Source organism: Pan troglodytes, chromosome 8, assembly GCF_028858775.2.
Source record: "Pan troglodytes isolate AG18354 chromosome 8, NHGRI_mPanTro3-v2.0_pri, whole genome shotgun sequence".
NCBI classification, from domain to species: domain Eukaryota; kingdom Metazoa; phylum Chordata; class Mammalia; order Primates; family Hominidae; genus Pan; species Pan troglodytes.
The window spans coordinates 131,888,640-131,910,091 of NC_072406.2; the positions used below are offsets into that span (position 1 = coordinate 131,888,640).

At 39.0% G+C, this 21,452-nt stretch overlaps 1 protein-coding gene across 6 annotated transcripts in view; it reads left to right on the forward strand.

Moving 5' to 3' along the window:
• The window catches only part of INPP5F (inositol polyphosphate-5-phosphatase F), a 103,500-nt gene that overhangs the window by 58,708 nt on the left and 23,340 nt on the right, over positions 1–21,452 (forward strand). For 3 of the 6 annotated variants that reach the window (XM_508074.8, XM_016919493.4, XM_016919494.4), the window contains 8 exons: positions 9,224–9,352; positions 9,576–9,743; positions 9,864–9,920; positions 12,285–12,483; positions 13,031–13,210; positions 14,107–14,174; positions 19,749–19,873; positions 20,974–21,051. In XM_508074.8, coding sequence (XP_508074.2) covers positions 9,224–9,352; positions 9,576–9,743; positions 9,864–9,920; positions 12,285–12,483; positions 13,031–13,210; positions 14,107–14,174; positions 19,749–19,873; positions 20,974–21,051 — 1,004 coding nt within the window. The remainder of the gene's footprint in view (positions 1–9,223; positions 9,353–9,575; positions 9,744–9,863; positions 9,921–12,284; positions 12,484–13,030; positions 13,211–14,106; positions 14,175–19,748; positions 19,874–20,973; positions 21,052–21,452) is intronic. The other 3 variants (XM_016919492.4, XM_054660536.2, XM_054660535.2) reach the window with 2 other exon arrangements.

The following is a 21,452-nucleotide window of genomic DNA, read 5'->3' on the forward strand; positions in this document are numbered from 1 at the left end:
TTTATTTTCCAGAGGACAGCTCAAGTCCACAAGTAGAGTGATTTAAGGACGGAATAATGAGATTGTCTAGGGCTAGTGTTTTTTACCACAAGGTGCTGCCTCCTAGTAGAAGTAACCCATGAAAGCATTTATGTCCTGTTTGCTCTTAGTATGGGAATTAGATGCCTAGTAATTGTCATCACTCCGATTGTTTTGTTCACTATGTGATGTGCCAGGTGGGCCCTGTGTATTACATAGATGATAATATTTAGTCCCCAAGACCCCCCTATGAGGTAGACATTACTACAAATAAAGGAGGCTAGGTGGGTGGCTCCTGTCTTTGACAGGCTGAGGCTGGAGGATTGCTTGAGCTGAGGGGTTCGAGACCAGCCTGGGCAACATAGCCAGACCTTGTCTTGTGGAAAAAAAAAAATTAATGAGTGAATGGATTTTAGAAAATAAAATAAAAACAAATAAAGGAGGCCTGGCAAGGGTTAAGTCACACAGCTGGCAGAGGTGGGGCCTGGATCTAGACTCAGGCTGCCTGGTCCTATATAATTCTGCTGAGCTGCCGCCCTGTTACCTGAACATCAGGTAACAGCAAAGCACACACTGCCCTACAACTCAACACATGTTTTTCCATGTAGAGTTCTTGGGGAGGAACTTTGGGGACAGGGTTAAATTGCCTTAAGAATAAGTAAAAATAAAACTATTTTTATGCTTCAAATGTCACTGGAAGTTTGACAATTGAATTTTAAGAAACAAAATGAATTTAAGTGGACTCTGATATTAATTATTTGTTACAGGAATCGAAAAAAGTTTGGAGTTCTTAATTCTCCTTTTATTGGTACTTATGCTAGAACACTATTCACTATTGCTGATCGAGAGACAAAAAACCTAGATGGCAATTAGGCCTATTAAAAGCAGATGTTTGCAGTTTTTGTCTGCATTTTTTTTGGGTGAAGAGCAGCCAGACTAGCAAAAATTGTGTTAGTTTCCTAAGCCAGTAAATTTGCTGGCAGTGTCTTTTGGATGGTTTTGCTGACACACTGAAAGATCAGGATGGCTTGTTATCACAGACCTTTCCCTTGAGGGTGGGCACCCCTTTGGCCTGGCATTCAGGTTTGAGCACTAAGACTGGGGTATCTGGCAGTTTGATTTAGAGATGGGAACCAGCCCGCCCAGCACTTTGTCCATCTGCCAGTCATGATTTGCATATTTGGCACTCCCAGTTCTGGGGAAATTAAATGTCACACATCATCCAGAAAAGGTTGGGACCTTTGTTAGGCCTTTCAGGGAGGTGTTCTGATGTCCTTCATGGCCACCAATCTGTAACATTTTTGAGACTAGTAGCTGACTATTCAATAAAAAGGGAAAAAACCAAGATGGCTTTAGGAACTAACATTTACATGGAGTCTTTAAGGGCAAAAGTGTGAATATTATCAAAGCTTTAAGAACTTCTTTATTCTTCATACTTTCCCTTTTTTCTCTCTCGATAGTCTAAGGGAAAGAGATTATATTCAAATAAAAAGGAAGTGAGATTTCCTCCACTGACATAATTATTTTTACAGCTGTTGGGCTGTACAGTATAAACTACCGTACTTCTCGGGCAGCGAGATCGTGGTTCACGTTAAGAGTTGAGTATATGTAACGACTCTTGCTAATTGGGAGTAAAAGTAACTACAGAGAAAGTATTTCCAGGTCCTATCTCAGTAAATAGTTTGGTACACCTTTCTCTCAAGAGATTAAAATTTTAGAAATTTACACTTTTGCCATTTTTTCTTTCCTTTTAATCCTGTTTTATGGTAAAGGAACTTTGCAACAGTGAATAACAGGAAGGGCAAAGAACCACATGTTGAAAATCACAACTTTATTATCTTTTAACATGTTAATTTAAATCTTGGTATCTATTTCAATTTCCATATAACTCAATTTAAAAGAGTTTTTAGAAGCTTAATCCTTTTTAAATTGTTTTTTGGTTATACAGTAAATTGTAAAAGAGAAGAAAAAAATTCCTCCACTTGGAAATAATTGCTATCAATATTCTACTGAGTTTTGGTGGGTGTTTCCATTTGTGCCTAGGCTCTTTGGAGGACCAGTGTTACTTTCACATGTTTCAGAATAGTTTCTCTGTTTTGCACTTTTACATATTTCCCTCTAGTCTTATTATTTTTTTAAGAACATAGGAAGACTTTGTTAAACAAAACTACTTATTTCTCCTTAGTATGACTTTCTGATTTGGATGTCTGTGTATCAGTTTGAATAATCTGCATTTATTCCAGCAGCATCCTTTAATGTGGTCACTGTTCCCAGATTTGCTAAAGCCTAAGTCTGTGTTCTGTAATTGGAGCAGAAGCAATCTTATTTCAGAGACGGGTATTAATAGAATTTCTAGTTTTCTGCCTCTGTTGTCTTTTTATCGCAAATATATGCCTTATTTGTTTGCCAATTAAAAAAAATCCACATACCATAATTCAAATACCTTACAGTTCACCCGTTTAAAGTATGTAAGTCAATGGTTTTTAGTGTATTCAGAGTCATGTGGTTATCACCACAATCAATTTTAGAACCTTTCATCATCCCCCGAAAAAACCCTGTCTTCGTTAGCAGCCACTCCTCACTTCCTCCCAAACTCCAGCTCCCCAGCACCATGCAACCACTAATCTCCTTTCTGTCTCTGTAAATATTTGTCTATTCTGGACATCTCATAGAAACGGAATAATACACCACGTGGCCTTTTGTGATGGACTTCTTTCACCTAGCATAGCTTTTAAGGTTCATGCCAATTGTAGTGTGTAGCAGTACTTTATTCTTTTTTATTGCCAGATAATCCCTTGTATGGGTGTGTCATGTTTTATTTATTTGTTCATCAGTTGGTAGACATTTGAGTTGTTTCCACCTTTTAGCTATTATGAATAATGCTATTATAAGCCATTTTGCATACAAGTTATTGGTGGTATATTTGTTTTAATCTCTCTTGGGTGTGTACCTAGCAATGGAATTGGTGGGTCATATGGTAACTCTTACCTTTTGTGGAACTGCCAGACTGTTTTTTTTTTTTTTTTGAGACGGAGCCTCGCTCTGTCGCCCAGGCTGGAGTGCAGTGGCACGATCTCGGCTCACTGCAACCTCCGCCTCCCGGGTTCAAACGATTCTCCTGCTTCAGTCTCCCGAGTAGCTGGGACTACAGGTGCGCGCCACCACACCCGACTCATTTTTTGTATTTTTAGCAGAGATGGGGTTTCACTGTGTTAGCCTGGTTAGATGGTCTTGATCTCCTGACCTTGTGATCCGCCCGAGAGAGAGAGAGAGAGAGAGAGACTGAGACTGACTTTGCCTGTAATATCAGCACTTTGGCGGGGGGCCGAGGTGGGAGGATTGCTTAAGGCCAGGAGTTCGAGACCAGCCTGGGCCACATAGCAAGACCCTGTCTCTATAAAAAATTTAAAAATTAGCTGGGCATATTTGTGTGTACCTGTAGTCACAGGTACTCAGGAGGCTGAGGCAGGAGGATTGCTTGAGTCCTGGAGTTTGAGGCTGCAGTGAGCTGTGATTGCACCACAGCACTCTAGCCTAGATGGTGGAGTGAGACCCTGTCTCTAAAAAAGAAAAATTAAAAATCTGTATAAGGGTATGAAGAATCTGTAATGGTTTAAACAATGAGGACATAGTTGTTGCTTCTTTAGAAAAAAAATACCCTTTAAAGTTATATAGGCTTATGTTCCATGTCTGCATATCTTATTTGTGTATCTCATTGCCTTAATAGATAACTGCATCATTTTCCGTATTTAGTTTCCATCAGACACCTGTTTAAAATTTTAGCTTCAGATGGATGTAGATACCAGCTTTTCACATAAAATTATTTATGTCCCTTTTCTTAAATGGCAGCAGCAACATCAACCCTTAGTCTCGGTCACAAGATGTAAGTTGCAAGTGTAATTTAAAAACTAGGGAAGTGCTGTGGAGCTTGTGGCTGTGGTGTTTTCTTTTTGAGATCGCGTGTTTCAGAGTTGTGATAAGGACCTAACCACATACCACACAGAACTGGCTGGGCCTCTGGAAAAGGGAAGGTGATCCTGTTGCCAGTGCTATGCATTGTAATCCCTGGGGCTCTGTGTAAACAAAATACCTTAGGACTGGGAAGGAATCCTAAGAAGTAATTTTCTCTATCCCTGTTTTTTGTCAGGACTGAATTTAACCTTTTCAGAAAGGTAGTGTTCTATACTTTATTTTCTAAAGATAACTGTGTAGCAGATTCTAACATACTCACTGGAAATGTTTGCATTTATAGTAATCTCATTTGTTTGTTTGAGACAGGGTCTTGCTCTGTCACACAGGCTGGAATGCACTGGCGCAATCATCCGGCCTTCAGCCCCCCAAGTGGCTGGGATTACAGGCATGTGCCACCACCCCCTAATTTTTTTTTTTTTTTTCTATTTTTTGAAGAGATGGGGTCTCACTATATTACCCATGCTGGTCTTGAATACCTGGGCTTAAGCAATCCGCCTACCTTTACCTCCCAAAATGCTGGGATTATAGGTGTGAGCCCCTGCACCTGGCCAGTAATTTTAGATTTTTATTTAGAAAAAATCACTTTTAAGAGACAGAGAAAACCTTCCAGTGAAGGTGTTTCCATGAGTTTGAACTTTGTTATACAGATCCACAATCCTTATCTGAACTTCTTGGGGCCATATTTGTTTTAGAATTCAAGTTTTTTGGGGTTTTCAAAAGGTTATTCCCTGTATTTTCTACCCTCTAAAGTGGTTCTGGAGCATTACCCCACGATAAAACACATTAATGTTTCTTAAACAATGGTATGAATGTTCATACTAAGGGAGGTAAGTGATGATTATCAGTATCTTCATATCAGTTCAGGGCATGCTTTGCCATTAAATGAGTTTTTAACTTAAAAGATACACTTTCAGGTTTTACAGTTTTTTGGATTTTGGAATTGTACATAAGGAAGTTAAGGGATGATGGGCTTATATTAACTCTGTTTCAAGCCCAGGATGAGGGTAGATAAAAGAAATAAAAATAGAAAAGACCAGGTGTGGTGGCTCAAGCCTGTAATCCCAACACTTTGAGAGGCCGAGGCAAGCAGATAACTTGAGGTCAGGAGTTCAAGACCAGCCTGGCCAACACGGTGAAACCCTGTCTCTACTAAAAATACAAAACTTAGCCAGGCATGATGGCATGTGCCTCAGCTACTTGGGAGGCTGAGGTGGAAGAACCGCTTGGATCTGGGAGGCGGAGGTTGCAGCAAGCTGAGATCGCGCCATTGCACTCTAGCTTGGGTGACAGAGTGAGACTCTGTCTCAAAGAAGGAAAGAAGGAAGGAAAGGATAGAAGGAAGGAAAGGGAAGGGGGAGGGGAGGGGAGGAGGAAGGGAGGAAGGCAGGCAGGCAGGCAGGAAGGAAGGAAATGCCAAGCTTAGAGAATAAGCATTTTTTAAAGTAGATCAGACTGAAGCCAGAGGCCTTTCTGGGTCTGCATCTAGAAGCAGACAGTAGCAGGTGGGAATTTGGCCCCTACACAGTAAAGAGGACTAACAGGGCTTCATGGGAGATGGGATCCTGGGGCAATGCTTAGCACTTGAGGCCTGGTGCTCAGGTGGAACTCCCTAGATCGTGAGGGGAGCTGTTAGAGTGTCTGCACTGAGTTGGATAATCCTGCATAGAACATCTCCTGTGTGCCATGCCAGTAGCATTTCCATGAAGAAATACTGGTCTGGGCAAAAGATAGGGATCTGAATCAACACCATAGCAATGGGCATGAAGTGGTTGGGGTTGATAGGAGAGACTTAGAGAAGGAGAATGATGGAAGATGATTCCAAGGTTTCTTGCTTAAATGATCCAGTGGGTGGTGCAGTCATTACCTGAAATAGGGCATACCAGAGAAGGAACAATATTTGGGGAGCAGGTGTTGCGCAGTTCTAGAGATGCTGAGTCTGAGGGTCTAGTGTGTCTCAGTGTGGGGGAGACGTCACATCCATCAGTCTTGAGATTAGGGCAAAAGAGTGGAGTTAGCAAACGTAGTAGTAGTTAAAACGAGGAAAGAGGGTGACATTTTCTAGATGGAGCATGAAGACTGAGAAGAGAGTTAAGGGTAGAACACTGGGAATACCATCAGTTTTAGAGAAGAAAGATACACCCACAAAGACTGAGAAGGAACAGCCAGAGATGGGGAAGGACCCTGAGAGATTGTTGTCATGGGGACCAGAGGAAGAGACAGCAGGGAGTGTTCTCTCATTCCGAGAGAGTTAGGAGGCCTAAGCAGTGTCATCGGAGCCTTTACTCCTTGACCTGCCCCAATCAGACTATAGTCCTTACAGTTCCAGTGGCTGGGACACTGTACCCTGCTGGCTCTCGGAGTGGATTCCATGTTTGAGGAATGGATTTAAAAGAAGATTCTCACTTGTGTAAACATGTCACAAGGTGCTAGGAAGGGGGCTATTAGAGGTTGGGACAAAGGAAAGGGGCGAATGATGAGCCCAGGTCCTAATCCCAGAAACTAACCTTGAAGAGAACAATGGACTCGGTCTTTCTGAGTGAGGAAAACCTGGGTGCAGACTAGGTGTGCTGTTGCACATTTACTTGAAATAGCGGACCTTTGATAGATTCCTGGGAGGAAATTTTTGCTGGCTTGAGTGCTCTTAAAGAATGATTTTGTTGGCTGGGCGCGGTGGCTCACGCCTATAATCCCAGCACTTTGGGAGGCCGAGGCGGGCAGATCATGTGAGGTTGGGAGTTCGAGACCAGCCTGACCAACATGGAGAAACCGCGTCTCTACTAAAAATACAATATTAGTCAGGCATGGTGGTGCATGCCTGTAATCCCAGCTACTCGGGAGGCTGAGGCAGGAGAATTGTTTGAACCCAGGAGACGGAGGTTGTGGTGAGCCGAAACTGCGCCATTACACTCCAGCCTGGGCAACAAGAGCGAAACTCTGTCTCAAAAAAAAAAAAATAATGGCTATGTCTGTGTATCCCGTTTTGAATACTAAAATTGTAACAATCTGTAGCTCGGTTTTGAGCAAGTAAGCATGTTTTCAGGTTTTTAAAAGAGTTATTCATATGACTAATCACTGATATTTTATATAAAAATTGCTAGCCAGCAGTTGCCAAGTGCCACAAGCAAAGTAGTAGCAGGAGACCAAAGGGAAAGCATCTTTTTAAAACTGCTGCTCTGCTGCCCCACTGATGCTGTATCAAGGAGGGTGGGGTGTGTGCAATGTCATGGGAGAAGGGGAGTGATGGTCGTGAAAGCTCCAATGGCAGCTACTGCTAAGGCACTGGAGGTAGGAGTCAACAAGACAAAGATCCTGCCTCAACCTCTGGTTTTGGACGTGTTGAGTTTGAGATGTCTGGTAGACATCCCAGTGGAAATGTTGGGATATGTGAGGCTGGAGTTTTGGGAGAGAGCTGGGCTCGAAATAAACATTTGGGAAGGTGGGGTTGGCATAAGGACAGTATTGGAATCCATGAGTCTGGATGAAATCACTGAGGGAGTGAATGCAGATGAGAAGGGGATGAGGGACCAAACGTTGGGGCACCTAGACATCAAGCAGGAGGCTGGAAAGGAACTGCTCAAAGCGGCAGAGGAGGAGTGACCAGTAGGAGCCAGGTGAAGCCGTGTGTTGTAGGATGAGGGAGGGACTCAGACGCTACTGAGAGTTAAGAACCAAGAGCATTGGATTTAGCAAAGTGGAGGTCATTGATCATGCTTCAGACAGTAGCTTGGGAGAGTGGTAGGGGTGAAAGCCAAATCAGGGGTGGGGGGGGCGGGGGTTGGGGGGCGAGTTGGGGAGAGAATGGGAGGAGTGGAGCTGGAGGTACTGAGGAGTGCAGAGTGAGTAAGAGGACAGCAGTGGCTGAGGAAGAGGAGTCGCACGGGGGTGTGCGGAGGAGAGGAGCGGAGGAGGATGGGCCTGTGTGCTGACGGAAACGATCACAGAAAGAGGGATGCCATGTCCATAAGCTTGGTTCTGTCTTCTCTCCTTCCCTGTCACCTGGAATTCTTGCTAGTTTTGCTTATTTGAAGGGAAATAAAGTGAGCTGTTCTGGTAGTAGGAGTATAAAGCTTTTCTCCCTCATCTTTAGTTCCCTTGTCTTTAATGGTAGGGCAGGAGCAGCTTAAAGCTGTAATCATGGTGTGAAACCTGTGTGGACAGTTTTTGATAGCCATGATTTTGAAAAGGCTTGAAATCATCTGGAGATTCCATTGCACATGAAAATTTGGTCCAGTTATTAGTTTCTACTTCCAAATTTGATAAAACAGGGATTCTCTCTCTCTCAATCAAAGCTTAAACTCGCTTTTCTTCTCACTTTATCTTAATAGTTATTTTGTAACACACTGATGATAATAAGCATTTAGTAACTATTAGTTCTTATTAAGAGTCTCCTACTTAGTGTAGCAATGAAACTAGTTTGTTGAAAAAATGGAATTGGTCTGCATATTGTTAACAGAATTTGTGTGTACATTTCAGAATATTTGCTTTGTTTGCTGAGCTACATGAAATTATATGTAAATCCCTTAACTTTAATCAGGTAGCCTTCTTTAGAACCTTCTGTGCCTTCTCTTCTCTTAACATAGCCGTATTCACGCTCCCACGCCCTTCCTTACCCTTGTCAGCTGTGCGGCACTTCTCCTGCAGCCCCTAATTACTGCTTCTTCAAGTTTAACTAATCTCCGGACCCAAAGCGTATGTTATTAAGCTGATTTCATTAGTGCATGTGAGCGTAGGAGGAGAGGGAGTGGTTGAAATGTCCAGCTTTTAGGGCTCCCACTAGACCAGGCTCTTAAGCCATCTTCTCAACCAAAACACTCAATTAGCATCAGTATTTAGCACGGATACCTGTAAAGTCATAACCCTGAAGCATAGCAAATGTGCATTTTGCAATTTTTAAATTCTTAGATACTAATTTCCAAAGCATTAATAACCTCAGCCGGAACATTTCACTCTTCAGTTATGTTAGAAGAGAACCGATTATGAGCCTAACCTGAATTTTCCACCTCTAAATCCTAAGTATATCCTGCCCTGTATTCTTTGTGTTTTATCCTCTGCTATAGCTTTCTCATCATGGGACTCATAATTGTGTTTGCCATCAATTGTCTACTTGATAATTTTTCTAACTCTTGAAGTTTACTGTTAATCAGAATGCCTGAGCAGTATCATTCTCTTTTGCACTCGAACATTTAACAAACAGGTATTAGTAATAACAAATCATCTTTCTCTTCCTATTTAGCTCTGTAAGAAGCATCATTTTGGTATTAACAAACCAGAGAAGATCATACCATCTCCTGATGACTCAAAGTTTCTGCTGAAGACCTTTACGCATATTAAATCCAATGTGTCTGCTCCTAATAAAAAGAAAGTAAGAGTTTAATTGATATGGGCTTTGAATTCATCTTTGATTAGTTTTAAATAGAGAGATAATTCTCCACTCAGAAAATTTATTTTTAAACCATTTGTTGTATTGAAGCACCATCTCCTTATGCCCTTGGGATTATTTTCACTTCTGTCTTAGGAATTCATGTGTTATCCCCAGACTACTTTACATTTAATTTCTGTAGTAATAGTAGATTAATTTCTTATAGGTTAAGGAAAGTAAAGAGAAGGAGAAGTTGGAGAGGAGATTACTTGAAGAGTTGCTGAAGATGTTCATGGACTCAGAATCCTTTTATTATAGCTTGACCTATGACCTGACCAATTCCGTGCAGAGGCAGAGCACTGGGGAGAGGGACGGTCGGCCCCTCTGGCAGAAGGTACCACTCACAGCTCGTAGAGCAGGGTTTGCCCTTGGGAAGAAGTGATGGCCTGTTTTGGCTTTTGTAGGAAAACTGAAATAATGTGTTTCTGAACTATTGTTCCTGCACCTTTTCTAGGTTGATGACCGATTTTTTTGGAATAAATACATGATACAAGATCTTACTGAGATTGGTGTGAGTAGTTGTTTCTAAAATTTCCTAACCGTACTGAAATTGGTCTGTTTGTTTCTAAAACGTCTGGTTATAATTGTTAAGCAAATGTTTTTTAATTATATTAAGATACATTTTTAAAGATCACTACGTTTTCCCCTATGGAATGGGAATCATTTAGCCAGGAAAACCAAGGCATTATTTTAAGGCAGTTTACAATTCCACTGCCTCGTCACAGGCCTGTCTTTTTAGCACATTCCCATAGGATAATGGTAAGTTAAGGCTGTGGAACTCATGTTCATAGAGTTCCTGCAAAAGAGGTATTTTCTTTCTACCCATTGGGAATGTTTGAGCCCAGTTTTCCTGAAATGGTACCAGTTTTTTTTTTTTTTTTTTTTTTTTTTACCTTCGCCGGACTTCTGTTTTCTATCTGGGAATTGGAATAGCCAAATCTCTGAGGCCATTGCTGTACTACCAGTATTTGATAGGGGGAAGATACAGAATATGATGAGATTATTGCATGAAGTTCCTTTGGTTTGATGATTATTTTTTTCCTTTTCTTGGTCATGTATGTTGGAAAATTGACTGTCTAAAGACAATTCATTCAATCAACAAATATTTATGGAAGGCCTGTTATGTGCCACTTGTCTTTTAGACATTAAACAAAGCAGGCAAATAGGTGAATAAAGTCATATGTTATCTTTTAACCTTTCAGAAATTTCACACCTTTTCCTTTTGGTTTCTCCCCCTTAGTGGTGGTTAGTATCAATGATTTTCACATAATCTAGTGGTGTCTTCGCTAGATACCCATCAATTGCCTCTATGGAGAATGAGGCCTGAGATTATTCTTACCTCTGTTTGCAATGCTGATCAAACTGTGACCACCAAAACCCAGTGGTAGAGGAGAAAAGCAGGGGCATCTGTAATGAGCATTTGTCCTGTGTGCTGACAATATCGAGCTCTAACATGTTTTGCCGAGTTTTTGTCAGAATGCTTTTACATTACCATTTAAAACTGACGACTGGAAGTCATCATATTCAAAGGTGACATTTGGCAGCATAAATTTCTCTATGCCTGTCAAGAGTTTTGCATTTATTGCTAGAACAGAAATACAAATAATGGGAATGGTGATAAGAATGCAGGTAGATCCTTTACCTCATTATTTTCAACTTTAGCCACCTTCCTAAGATCCTATCTGCAGGCTGCATAAAACAAAACAAAACAAAACAAAACAAAACTGAGATAGGACCTGGAGTGTTTGGTGATGGAAGAAGAGGTGGATTTGAAGTGGATGCTGAGATTAAGGCTGGGTACACTTACGGAGATAAGAGAGAAAGTAGGACAAAGAAGAACTCTCTGGAACATTTTTATCCTTTGCTGTCTCTGCAGATAATAAGTTGAGAAATCTGTCTTCTTAGTCTGAAAGAGACAGAAGAAGAAATCTTTATTTTATTTATTTGTTTTTTTTGACACAGTATCTCTCTGTCACCCAGGCTGGAGTGCAGTGGCACGATCTCAGCCCACTGCTACTTCACCTCCCGGGTTCAAGTGATTCTCCTGTCTCAGCCTCCCAAGTAGCTGGGATTACAGCTTGCGCCACCAGGCCCAGCTAATTTTTTGTATTTTTAGTAGAGACGGGGTTTCACCATGTTGGCCAGGCTGGTCTCAGACTCCTGGCCTCAAGTGAATAGCCCACCTCAGCCTCCTAAAGTGCTGGGATTACAGGCGTTGATCCACTGCAACTGACCAGAAGAAGAAATCTCTAATCAGTACTCTCCTAATTATGTTGGATGACATTTTAAAATAAGACATTTATGAAATGGGTTTTTTCTTTTTGGTTTCATTTATTACTTAGATTTTAGCTTCAGGAATTGAGACTTTTTTTTTCTAAGCCAGAAAATAAAGCCGACCTATGTGTTTTATAATAAAGTGATCAGAGTTGGTTGTATTTTATTAAAGCCTTAATACAATTGGGAGTTGAGAATCATAATCATAAACATTTGTTAAATACTTCCCATATGGCAGGCACTGTGCTAAACACTACGTGTATTATCCATTTAATTTTCACAATTCATGAAGTAGTTGTTACTATTTCACGGAGAAGGACAGCGACGGCGAGGGTGACTCCCCTCAGTGAGTTAATAAATGGTGAGCTTGGATTTGTACCCAGGCAGCCTGGCTCTTAGGCTGTGTTCACCATAAAGAAAAGGAAAGACCTCCTCTGTCCCTTCCTTACGTGGTGTTCTTCAATAAGCAGAAAATATGGTTGAATAATGGAAGGTTTCTGCTTCTAATAAACTGAGAAATATGTGCTGACTACTGTTTGGGTTTAAGAAAGTAGCAGTGCCATACAGAATAGAAACAATATCATGTTCATTTTGTTTTCAGACTCCAGATGTGGACTTTTGGATTATCCCCATGATCCAAGGTTTTGTGCAGATTGAAGAACTTGTGGTTAATTATACCGAATCATCTGATGATGAGAAAAGCAGCCCAGAGACCCCCCCTCAGGAGTCCACCTGTGTAGATGATATTCACCCACGATTTCTAGTGGCTCTCATTTCACGCCGAAGTAGGCACAGAGCAGGTGAGTGGAGGGCTGTAATAGCATGCAAATCAAATCCAGGTGAGAATGGAAAAGCTGCAGATGTGTTGAAATGCTAATGACAATAATGGATTTGGAAACACAGTTGGCTTCAAAGTGCTTGGGGACTCTAAATACTGTGATATAATTGGGGACAAATTTTTGAAGAGGGGTGAATAAGAGAGAGTTAGCAAAATGAGAAGGAAAAGGAGGTACATATATAGAGAGAAGAGAAAAAGTCACTTGAGATGTGCTTCAGAATACTGGCACTCCACTGACAGCCTGTATCACCGTGATAAATCCTTCCTATGTGCTAGTGCCTTTGGGAAAACCTTTCTCTTTCAGTTCAGAGGAACTGAGCTTCAACTTGTTAAAAACAATGATGCATACAGTTACGATTTTGGGTAAGTTGATACTGTTCCGCTTGGCAGTTGCACACTGAATCCCCAAGGCTATCCTGGAAGACATACATTTGATTAGGAAGCGTAATCTAGCCAGACTAAATAAATTTTTAAAAATGTTGCTGTTTTCTGTTTTAATTTTCTTTCAGGAATGCGCTATAAACGAAGAGGAGTGGATAAAAATGGAAATGTTGCCAATTATGTGGAGACTGAGCAGTTGATTCATGTTCATAATCATACCCTGTCATTTGTTCAAACACGAGGCTCTGTGCCTGTCTTTTGGAGCCAGGTTGGGTATCGATATAACCCAAGACCGCGGCTGGACAGAAGTAAGCAGGTCAATTATTGGGTTTGCAAATGATGATTTCAGAGAGAATAGTTTTTAAGAAATTAGTTACCTGTTAGGTTTGGATTTGCTTTGCCAGATACTTCTTTCAAAACGATAACTTGTATTTGAAAAATGTAATAGAAAGTAATGTAATAATCATAGGAGTAAAAATAGTTGACTAAGTCATTTATTTAACAATAAAAAATTTCTCTAACAGTAGAGCAAAACAGCTTACCTCAGAGATTTTAAATTGCTATTGCTTTGAAGAGTACTTTATTGAATGTTTAACTTTGGAAAGGAGCGAATCTAGCCAATATTTGTAGAAGCAGGAAATATCTTAAGATGGAATCTACCAAAAATCAATAAGATGCCTTTACTCAAATATTTTTCTGTGAAAGTTTTTTTTTTGTTTTGTTTTGTTTTTTTAATCGAGTATTTTGTTTCTTCTAGTATTTTAACTTTGGTCTTGGAATAGCTAAGTCATTTAAATCTAATTAGATTACTGAATGAGCTTGATTTTAAAAAAATTGTTAAAGTAAATTTCTCTCTCAGTTGGTATTCTTTGTGAGAATTCAGTAAAGCTTTGGTTTTTAAAATATTGTTTTAGAGGGGTTTTTATTCTCTTATAAACTACGTGAAAGCTTTTCTGAGAAGTAGGCTGGATATATAAATAATCTCATAATGTCATAGTTTGCACTTTCAGATATATTTTAGTGTAGTATAACTGGAAAAAAAATCAGATCTTTGACTTAGCATTTCATTTTTAAATGATGGTTTTAGACAATCTTAGTTCATTTGGGCTGTCAATAAATTATTTAAAAGTAAGAAAGATGGAGTAGACACTAATATGTCTTAAACATGGGAAGGAAAAAAAGATTTTGTATCACTTCTTTGTAGGTGAAAAGGAAACTGTTGCCTATTTCTGTGCCCATTTCGAAGAACAACTGAACATTTACAAAAAACAGGTGGGCTTTGATTTACAGTAGTAAAATGTTCCTTCATCTTTAGAAATAAAGTTTTCTTTAAATTTCATAAAAATAACATTGTACTATTCAAAATTAAAGCATTTGTCATGAAGTTTAACACATTTAAGCTAAGAGTTTCCTAATATTCTTTAAGAATAATCATTGAGTCAGCTACTTTTTTTTTTTTTTTTTTTTTAAGAGACACTGTCTTGCTATATTGCCCAGGCTGGACTCAAACTGCAGGGCTCAAGCAATCTTCTCTCCTCAGCCTCCCGAATAGCTGGGACTACAGGCATGTGCCACTGTGCCCGGCAGGGTCAGCTACTTTAGACTGTGTTTGGATAGCGTGAAGAGGTTAGATTGCTATCAATTAATTATAACAATCTAAGAAGCATCTAGACCAAGGAATGAAAGTCATGTCTCAGTACCACCTACAGTTCAACCTCCTGGAGATAACTTGTTATGTATTTTTCAGTATCTTTTTTTCTCTGCTCACCTTCATATTCACTCACATATAAGAATGCAAGTGTATAAACCAAAATCAACTGAAAACTGGTAGGTGAGATACAAGTTCAATGATTTTGATACAAGATGAATATATAATAGTAATTCTGTTATCCATTAGCAGTGACCAGTGTGAATGAGTAATGCCGTGGAATGTGTAATGAATAGGTAAATGCCTTTTTTTTTCAGCAACAAAAATGAAGTAGGAAGAAACAGCCTAAAATAACATACAAAAAGATAGCATGTGTATGGAGGAAAAAAAAGAAAAAAACTACTGAAGAACACAACAGAAAACCTGACTTAAGTGGAGAGAAAATACCATGTTCCTGGAAGGGAAGTCTCAATATTAAATAGATTTCAGTTCTTCCTAAATTAATATATAAATTTTGGGCAATCACAAAGTCTCAGCAGGGAAATAGCAAACCCTCAGATTGAAAAAAAAATGAGGTTTGATGATAAGAGTTAAAAGGGGCGAGTATTTAGGTTTTGAAATAACTCTCACACATTGGTTGAAGGAGCATAAGTTGGTACAGCCATTTTGAAGGTATTATCAATTAAATTAAACATACTTATACTGCTTAGCCCAGTAATTTTAATTTTTGATATCTATCCTATATACCCTATACAAAAATCAGTTGAGATGGATTATGATCCTAAATGTGAAAGGTTAAGCAATAAAACTTTTAGAAGAAAAAATAGACATCTTTTTGACCTGGTGACTTAAATAGGACTTTAAAAAGCACTAACTATTGTCTTCCCATGTTTTCAATGTATTATTATGTATCACATATTTTATTAGTTGTTTAATGAGAGGTAATGCCCATCTAGGAAATAGTTTTTATTTTTAAAAAACACTCTAATGAAAAAAATGATAAATTAGACTTTAAATTCATTTTTATTAAAACTTTACTAAATTATAAATATTAAAATACTGTTGTAAATATTATTAAAATTTTATTAAAATTATATAGGACTTTAGAAAACACCATAGTGAAAAAAACTTGATACATTTGGCTTTATTAAAATAAAAAACTTGTATTTGTTAAGACACAAGAGAATGGAAAGGCAGTTCACAAAGTGGTAGAAGATATTTAAGATTTTTCAGTGTATGTATGACAAAGGTCTCATATCTAGAGTATATTTAAAAATGCCTGCTGGGCGTGGTGGCGTACGCCTGTAATCCCAGCACTTTGGGAGGCCAAGGTGGGCGGATCGCGAGGTCAGGAGTTTGAGACCACCCTGGTCAGCATGGAGAAACCCTGTCTCTACTGAAAAAAAAAAAAAAAAAAAAAAAAAAAATTAACCAGGCATGGTGGCTTGTGCCTGTAATCCCAGCTTCTCGGGAGGCTGAGGCAGGAGAATTGCTTGAACCCAGGAGGCAGAGGTTGCAGTAAGCCAAGGTTGCGCCACTGCACTCCTGGACGACAGAGTGAGATTCCATCTCAAAAACAAAACAAAACAAAACAAAACCTAAAAATTTATTCAAAAGGATGTACAACCCAAAAGAGAGCTGGACAAAAGAGGATATCCAGAAAGTCAGTAGATGTATGCAAAAGGGCTCCACTTCATTAACTGTCAGGGAAATGCAAATTAAAGCCACTACTCAACACACCAGAATGGCTAACATAAAAAAGTTGAGAAGCTTAGGTAACATGGAGAAATCCTTTCTCTACTAAAAATACAAAAATTAGCTGGGCACGGTGGGATGCATCTGTAGTCCCAGCTACTCAGGAGGCTGAAGTGGGAGAATCACTTGAGCCCAGGAGGCGGAGGTTGCAGTGAGCCAAGATCATACCACTGTGCTCCAGCAGGTGACAGAGCAACACTCTGTCTCAAAAAAAAAAAAAAAAAAAAAAAAAAAAAAGGTGGAGGGATACCAAGTTTTGACAAGGACATGGAGCAACTAGAACTGTAATAGAAAAAATTTTTAAATCTGTCTGAGAGAAACATATTCAGTCAAGGAGGCATGTACAAGAACACTCATTGCAGCATAGAAACAACCTAATTGTTCATCAGGAGGACAATAGGTGGGAAAATCAGGCATGGCACATCTAAAGTATTGAATATAAATGATGGAAAAGAATGAGGTAGATCCACGTGTACTAATGGGAAGATCTTAACATCACCTTGTGGGGTAAGAAGAGAAAACTTTTAACAGCATATGGTATGTTAGCCATTTAAAAAATCCCACAAAACAAAATTAGGTCATTTACATACAGTTGGTTCTCTTCCATTTATTCTATCCACACACATATGACATGCATATTTGTACAGAAATGCATTTATGTGGGCTGAATGGGGATACACCCAACTGATAACAGGAGTTACCTCCAGGGAGGGCCATAGGATTGGGTTGTGGTCAGGAAGGATTTGACCTTATTTTACATTTGAATTTGTTTCAGTGTAAATAAATTCATGTATTAGCAATGTGTGTAATTATAAGTAGATATAAAGAATAGAGCCTGTCTGTACAAAAAAATTTAAAAATTAGCTAGGCCTGGTGGCACATGGCTGTAGTCCCAGCTACACAAAAGGCTGAAGTGGGAGAATCACTTGAGCCCAGCAGGTGAAGGCTGCAGTGAGCCATGATTGTGCCACTGCACTCCAGCCTGGGTGATGGAGTGAGACTCTGTCTCCAAAATAAGTAAATAAATAAAATTAAAAAATAAAAATACAATAACGAATAAACCACATTTTAAATGTAACATGCAATTATAAAACAAAACAATACTAAGGTGTGCAAGCAGAGGAAATAACCGCCTCCCACACTCATCCTGCTCCCTGTTGACATTCACATCAATTTTCTAGGTGTGTGTATTGAGCAGATACTTCCTGATTTCGAACAGTACCCCAGCAGTGTTCATTTATCCACCTTTTCCTGGGTAATTACTTTCCAGGGCGTTGGGCCCACAGTCAGTCTGACTCAGCCATGGTGGTCCTATTGCTGTCACCAGTGATTGGTTCAGGCACGGACCTGTGTATGTTCATTGGGGATTTAGCCAATGAGATAGGTGATGTGGGGGAAGTCTCCTGGGAGGCTTCTGGGAACAGGTTTTCTGCTCTAATAAGAGATACAGGAACCAATAGTCCCTCTGTGGTTGCTGTTTCTGGGTTTGATGTGGAACTGCTACAGCTCTCTCAAGACTGTGAAGGAACCAGCCTCAGGATCAGCCGATATGCTGGCAGAATAAAAAAGATGGGAAGAATGGCAGAGTAAAGGGATGGAAAGAACCTGTGTCCTTAATGGTATTGGGAATCACTATTAAGCCATGTTGGAACCGTCCTACCTCCAGACTTGTTCTGAGGTATGAGTCAGTTGACTCAAATTTGTCATCCGCAGCAAAAAAAGCCACCTTGACACATGCATATACACAATAAAAAACTCAAGTCAAAACAAAACTATGCCATATATACTATTGTGCAGCTGTTTTCATTTAAGATCTCATGGCTGCTGTTTAATCATTTCTCTATTGGTGGACCTTTAGGATATACTAGTTATTTTGCTATTATAAAGACTCTCCAGAAAATATCTTTCTTATTTAAAAACTCCATGGACTAGGAACAGAAAGCATTTTATATATTTTGGGATACTTGTATGTTTTATAGAATAAATTTATGGAAATGAAATTGCTGGATCAGACATTATGTATATTTAAATTTGATACCACTCTGTTGCTTCTGAAAAGATCACTCCAGGTTTTTTTAAAAAATTGTTTTAAAGCGACAGTAGGAGCTAGTGCCCATTTCCTCACATATTGACCAGTGCGGTCTGTGTTTAGTATTCACGTTTGCCTAGGTATAGGTGAAAACTCATTTTCTGTTTTAAATTGCATTTCTTTTGAGTATTAAAGTTGTCATCTCTTCATTGAGTATAGGTTCAGAAATTGTAGTCTCATGTTTATTAGCTATTTGTATATTTTTTTCATGTGGATTTTCTCTGTATCCTTTACCATTTTTTTCCGTATTGGATTTAGGACTCTTTATGCATTATTGGTTTTTATGTTGCAGGTATATTCTCCTAGGTAGCACTTTGCTTTCTTACCTTTGCTTATACTGTCATTTGGTACACAGGCTTAAAATTTTTTAAAGTTATGCTTAGAAAGTCATGCTCCAACTTACATTTATAGAAGCATTATTCTAAGTTTTCTTCTAGCTCTATTATCATTAGAAAAACTATTTAGATTCTTAATGCATCTAGAATTTATTTGTGTATAATTAATGAGATGTAGGGAGCTAATGTAAGTTTCTCCTTACCCCACACATAGACATCCCAGTATCATTTATAGACTAGTCCATATTTGCCCCACAGTGGTATCATGAGCATAGCTTAGATTCTTCAGTGTTTACATAGGTCTGCTTCTGGGCCACCATTCCTGTTCTGTTGAGTCACTTAGCTATTTCTACGCTAGTATGACAGTTTTAATTGCTACAGATTTAGAGTATGTTTTGCTTTCCAATGGGACAAGTCCCTTTTTTATTATTAGCTTCCAAATTTTTTCCACATATTTACTCTTCCAGATGAACTTTTGAGTTGTTAAGTTCATTAACAGATCCTGATTGAATTTTGATTGGGATGGTTGAGTGTATAGATTAATTGGGGGAGACTTGAAATCTTTACAATGTTGAATCTTGCTGCCTAGTAACATGGTATATGTTTCTGTTTATTCAGGTTTTCTATCATATGCTTTATGTACTTCAGCAGCATTTTATCATGTTCAGTATTTAGGCTTTCTTTATTTCTTTTTAAATCTAGATATCTAAAATATTTGCTGTTACAAAGGACCTTGTTTTCATTATTTCATTCTAATTGGTTATTGCAAATATATAGAAAAGCTATTAATGTCATTGATGTCAATTCTCACAAACTTAAATGTATGTAACAAATGAAAATTTTATAGAAAAAAATTGATGTTTGCGTGGATTAATTTCTAAGTATGGCTATAAAATATTTCTAACACATAATTCCAAATTATTAAAAACCACACTGTGATTCTAACATCTAATTAAATTTTAAACCACATTGTGATTCTAACATCTAACTAAATTTTTTCTGTTTCTTTGCTCTTATAGGTTATTATTAACTTGGTAGACCAGGCAGGAAGAGAGAAGATTATTGGCGATGCTTACCTGAAGCAAGTGTTGCTTTTCAACAACTCACACCTCACTTACGTGTCGTTTGACTTCCATGAGCACTGGTAAGATGGCTTTCGGAGAATAGTGTTGATCAATTGCAGTGTTTTTGGTAGATGCTGCCACAGGGACCTTAGTTTCTCTTCTTTGCTGGGAATAAAAATTTCTTCTCATTGTTGGAAAGAAAAAGGGTATCATTCATTTACTTTGTTTTAATTTTCATGTGGGCATTATTTTGGCTAAAATTTTGAGTTGTTTCCAAAATATTTACAGTCGTTCTGTTCCAGAAGATCTTGGAGATGTAGAGTTCCCTTTTTGCTTTGATCACACCAGCTAAAGAACTGATGGCATTGCCTTTCTGCTTGGGTCTGAGCCTAGCAGAAGTAATAGAATTTCCTTAAGGGTATCTTGCTGGCTCCTCTTCATGTCTGGTAGTGATACTTCTTTCTCGATGGGTAAACTTCACTAGAGGAAAACAACAACAATGAGGGCATCTTTTTTTTTTTTTTTTTTTTTTTTTTAAAGACAGGTCTCACTCTGTCGCCCAGGCTGAAGTGGAGTGCGGTGGTGTGATCTGGGCTCACTGCAACCTCCACTTTCTGGGTTCAAGGGATTCTCCTGCCTCAGCCTCCCGAGTAGCTGGGACTACGGCACGCTCCACCATGCCCGGCTAACTTCTGTATTTTTTGATAGAGATGGGGTTTCACCATGTTGGCCAGGCTGGTCTCAAACTCCTGACCTCAAGTCATCCGCCCACCTTGGCCTCCCAAAGTGCTGGGATTACAGGCATGAGCCAATGTGCCCGGCCCAGTGAATCATTCTGATGGTGCCTTTAACGTGTGTATTCTGACAGCAAGGTTCTTTTGCCATAATCCTGGTTCTAACTTAGGTTAATTTACCTAAGTATTGAAATTTGGTGGGGAAAGAAGCTTCTGATGTCTGTAGTATGTTTTAATGTGTTTTTAAGTATGCTTTATTTCACAATGCAGATTAGCTATAAACATTTACCTAATTGCCCATATAATATATAGTAGTATTAACCTCATATATGTACAGCAACAATTCTTTTTAATTTTTCGAAGCTACATTAAATAGCATATCTTAAGTTTAAAAAAAATCTATGATTAAATTAAAGATTTTTTCTTTCTTTTGGCATGGATTTTAGCCGAGGAATGAAGTTTGAGAATGTTCAGACACTAACAGATGCCATTTATGACATTATTCTTGATATGAAGTGGTGTTGGTAAGTATTTTACAAGAACTCCTTTTTACAGACTCTGGGATCTGTAAAATAGTACCACTGAGCATTAAACTGATAGCAGCAAGCAGAGACAGCATTTTTTTTTGTTCGTTTTGCTTCCCAGTTCCTATTCTTTTCAAGAGAATGTTGCTGACCCTTAAGCAGGTGGTGTTAGCTTTGAACAGGGAGAGGGTGTGAAATGGTCAGGCCAAATGAAGTGAAACGCTCTGACTGTTCTTTAAGGACATGAATTTATTCCTTCTCATGCCCCACGGTCCACATTTTCTCTTTCTCCTCTTTCTTTCTCACTGTTCCTAACACAGGAAGGAAGTCTTAGAGGTACTTTATCTCAGTTTTCAGGCATTTCAAAATTATCAGAGATGGAAAATGATTCTGAGTACAGG